Raw genomic sequence first — 3065 nt, 5'->3', positions numbered from 1 at the left:
GTGCCCATCTCCTTGTCACCAGATCCTGAACAAAAGGGTTCCCTAACCTGGGAATTAACCCAAGCGCAAAGGCGCCATGGGCAGCATTCTTTCTTTTGATGGGATGTGGCCAGAGAGCCTTTAAAGCAGGGTCAGAGAGAAAAATCCCGCACGTTTGTCCCCTTCTGGCAAAAGGAGGAGGAGTCAAAGTGCAGGCAGTCGGGGCAGCGCCAGGTCCAGGCAGGGTTTCCACAGCCATCAAAGGGGTGAGATGTGATTTGGCCATCAGGCAAGCCTGAAGCACCACATCTGGGCTCGCCCACAGTGGACCGTGAATCAGAGATTATTTTTCAGTGGTGATGCGATGGGTGACAAATCTCAGACTCCCTTTTGGCCCATTCGATAGAGCGAGCAGGACTGTCCCCTGCAAAGGGGGCAGAAGCAGCGTGCTGCCCTGCTCCAACCTCATCCCAAGAGCTTGGCTGTGTGTTTGTTTCCAGGAGCCAGAGGTTAGGGAGTTTCAAAGAGTGCAGCCCTCTAACCGTGGCAGCTACCTTCCCGTGGACACTCAGGACCACGCTGTCTCTGGGAGGGCCTCCTCCATGCCTCGTCTCACTGTGGATCCCCAGGTAAAACCAAGCATATCCCCCATGGGTGCCGGGTCCCAGCCAAGCTTGCCAGGTAACGCTGGGGCTTCTCTCTGTGCTGAGCACATCCCCCATGGCCTCCCCAGCACCCCGGTGTCAGAGCATCTCACCATCTTTGGGGTGCCGCACAAGTAGGAGAGCTGCTGTTGCCCTACATGGGGGACAGAGGAGCCAGGGCAATCAATCTCCTGGATCATGTGGAGGTCCACAGTGGAGTAGGGTCACACTGGGAGACTGTGGGGTCTCCATGCAGTGGGACACCCCTCGTTTCCTCCAGTCCCGAGTGCTGGCTGAGGTTGAAGGAGTCCCAGCCCGGCTGTCAGACGATCTCCCAGGTGATGAAACACCTCTTCCTTCCTTTCCTGTTGTCCTAACACACGTTTCTCCATCTGTCCAGGGGAACCCAGGCCACATCTCACCTCCTCGTTTGTCTGCCTGGTTTCTCTGTTGTTCTGTCTTGTACTCGGCCTCCACCAAGACACAGACACTCTTACAGGGTTCGGTTTTGCTGTGAGGTCTCTGGGTCTCCTTTCTTGCGGAGGTTCTGGTGTCAGTGCTGGTGTGACCTGTCGTGTCACTTTGGGGGGTTACGAAGAGGAAGGGAGGCTTTGTCTTCTGGGCTTTATTGACCGTTTATTTGGCAGTGGAGGAGATGATCAAACGGAGGGAATGGGAGCAAGAAAGGGAGCAGTCTGAGGAGAGGAGACAGGGAGAATGGCCTGAGGCTGCAGAGGCAAAAACCCCTCTAGAATACGGCAACGGAAAATATAGGAGGAGGTGATGTTTTCCACAAAACGTATGAGAACACTAGCTAGGAGGGGAGGAGGTAGAAAGGAGAAACATGGAAGGAAGAAAGGGAAGGAGAGGGATGGTAAAACAACAGCATGAGCGGGGAGAGGGGGAATGAGTGCAGGGGAAGGGGATGTGGGAATAAAGGAGGACCAAGAAGGACCAGTGCTGCCACAGGAAAACGAACGCCAAGAGAGGGGCACTGCATGATCGCCCCCTCAATGATTTCTTCTTTTGTCCTGTTTTCAAGGCAGGGAGGGATGCTGAGACAGCCTGGGGGACGATGGCCTTGTACCTCCTGTGTCCCCATGCCTGGGGCTCCCCTGTCACACAGTGCCTTAGCTTGAATCACTGGCTTTGCCCTGGGCACAAAAGCTAAACCCCACTTTCCTCCTGCCTCTGATTTGTGCAGGGATTATTTGGGGGGTCTGTGCTTGGGCTGCTTTGAATCTTTCCCGCCCTGGAGGCTGCTGTGCCAGTGATGGTGGGAGAAATGGTAATTCCTCGGCCACTGTCCCCAAGCCCTTGCCAGTGCTAACCCCCTCCCCGGCTGGCCGGGGTTGCTCGCAGGTGGTGACGGACACGAGCTCGATGCGGCGATCGTTTTCCACCATTCGGGACAAGCGCACCAACAGCTCCTGGCTGGATGAGTTCTCCATGGAGCGCAGCAGTGACAACACCTACAAGTCCCGCCGGCGCAGCTACCACTCCTCGCTCCAGCTCTCTGCCCGGCGCCTCAACGCCGACTCAGGTGAGCAAAGGCTGCCGGCCCCATCCCACAGCAATACCGAAAAACCCCAAAATGTGTCCCACACTTCTGGGGGGGGGACGATGGGGGGACTGGTGGGGACTGATGGGGATGTTCTGCAGGCCACCGGTCCGACGGGCATCGCTCAGGTGGCAGAGAGCGAGGCCGATCCAAAGAGCGCAAGCACTTGCTGTCCCCCGATATCTCCCGCTGCAACTCAGAGGAGAGGAGTCCCCAGGCGCACGACGAGTCGCCAGAGCGACGGCGCGAGTCCCGGTCACCCAGCGAGGGCAGGTCGCAGACACCCAACAGACAGGTGGGTGACAAAAACCCTTTCCTAAGCACAAAGATAGGAGTAGGAAAACCTCCTTATCAGACCCAGGAAGATAAGGCTCAGCCCTGGGAGCTCTGTGACATCTGTCCTCCCTGTGGTGGCATCCCTGTGTCCCCTGTGAGCTGAGCAGGGTGGGGCTGCTCAGGTACCCTGCAGAGCATTGGGGGAGAGGGTGGGATCTCCACACTGTTTTTCTCACCACTGTGGCATCTGCCTCCTGCCAAGGTTGAGGTGTCCCAGCTGGAGATGGCAGTGCTTGAAGCCCAGGGAGATGCTGCTGGTAGAGACCAGCACCTGGTGAGCCATTAGCTCTTCCCACAGCAGGTTTGTGGGTGCTTTTTACTTTTGATCACCAAAAGCAGACATCATCCTCATCCCTAGGGCAGACCCCGAGGCAGGGACGGACAGGTGAGGGCACAGCGGGGCCTCGTCCAAGGCGGAGGATGCTCCGGGGAGTCCAGCCTACAGGGGCGGGGAGCGGGTGCACGCGCTGCCTGTCACCCTTGTATTCCCCAGCGTGTCTTGGTGTGTTGCAGGGAACGGGCTCCCTGAGCGAAAGCTCCATCCC

General features: G+C 57.7%; 1 protein-coding gene across 1 annotated transcript in view; it reads left to right on the top strand.

Annotated features, from left to right (window-relative positions):
- Positions 1 to 3065, top strand: part of LOC104490372 (voltage-dependent R-type calcium channel subunit alpha-1E-like) — a gene marked incomplete at both ends in the record, with an annotated part of 22070 nt that overhangs the window by 18515 nt on the left and 490 nt on the right. Inside the window, 4 exons of the mRNA XM_010132645.1 lie at positions 480 to 608; positions 1986 to 2166; positions 2286 to 2479; positions 3034 to 3064. Of these exons, the coding sequence (XP_010130947.1) occupies positions 480 to 608; positions 1986 to 2166; positions 2286 to 2479; positions 3034 to 3064 (535 nt within the window). The remainder of the gene's footprint in view (positions 1 to 479; positions 609 to 1985; positions 2167 to 2285; positions 2480 to 3033; position 3065) is intronic.

The sequence above is a fragment of the Buceros rhinoceros genome, unplaced genomic scaffold (genome assembly GCF_000710305.1).
Source record: "Buceros rhinoceros silvestris isolate BGI_N320 unplaced genomic scaffold, ASM71030v1 scaffold36563, whole genome shotgun sequence".
Classification (NCBI taxonomy): domain Eukaryota; kingdom Metazoa; phylum Chordata; class Aves; order Bucerotiformes; family Bucerotidae; genus Buceros; species Buceros rhinoceros.
Note: the sequence above shows the minus strand (reverse complement) of the source record. Positions and strands in the feature narration are given on the sequence as shown.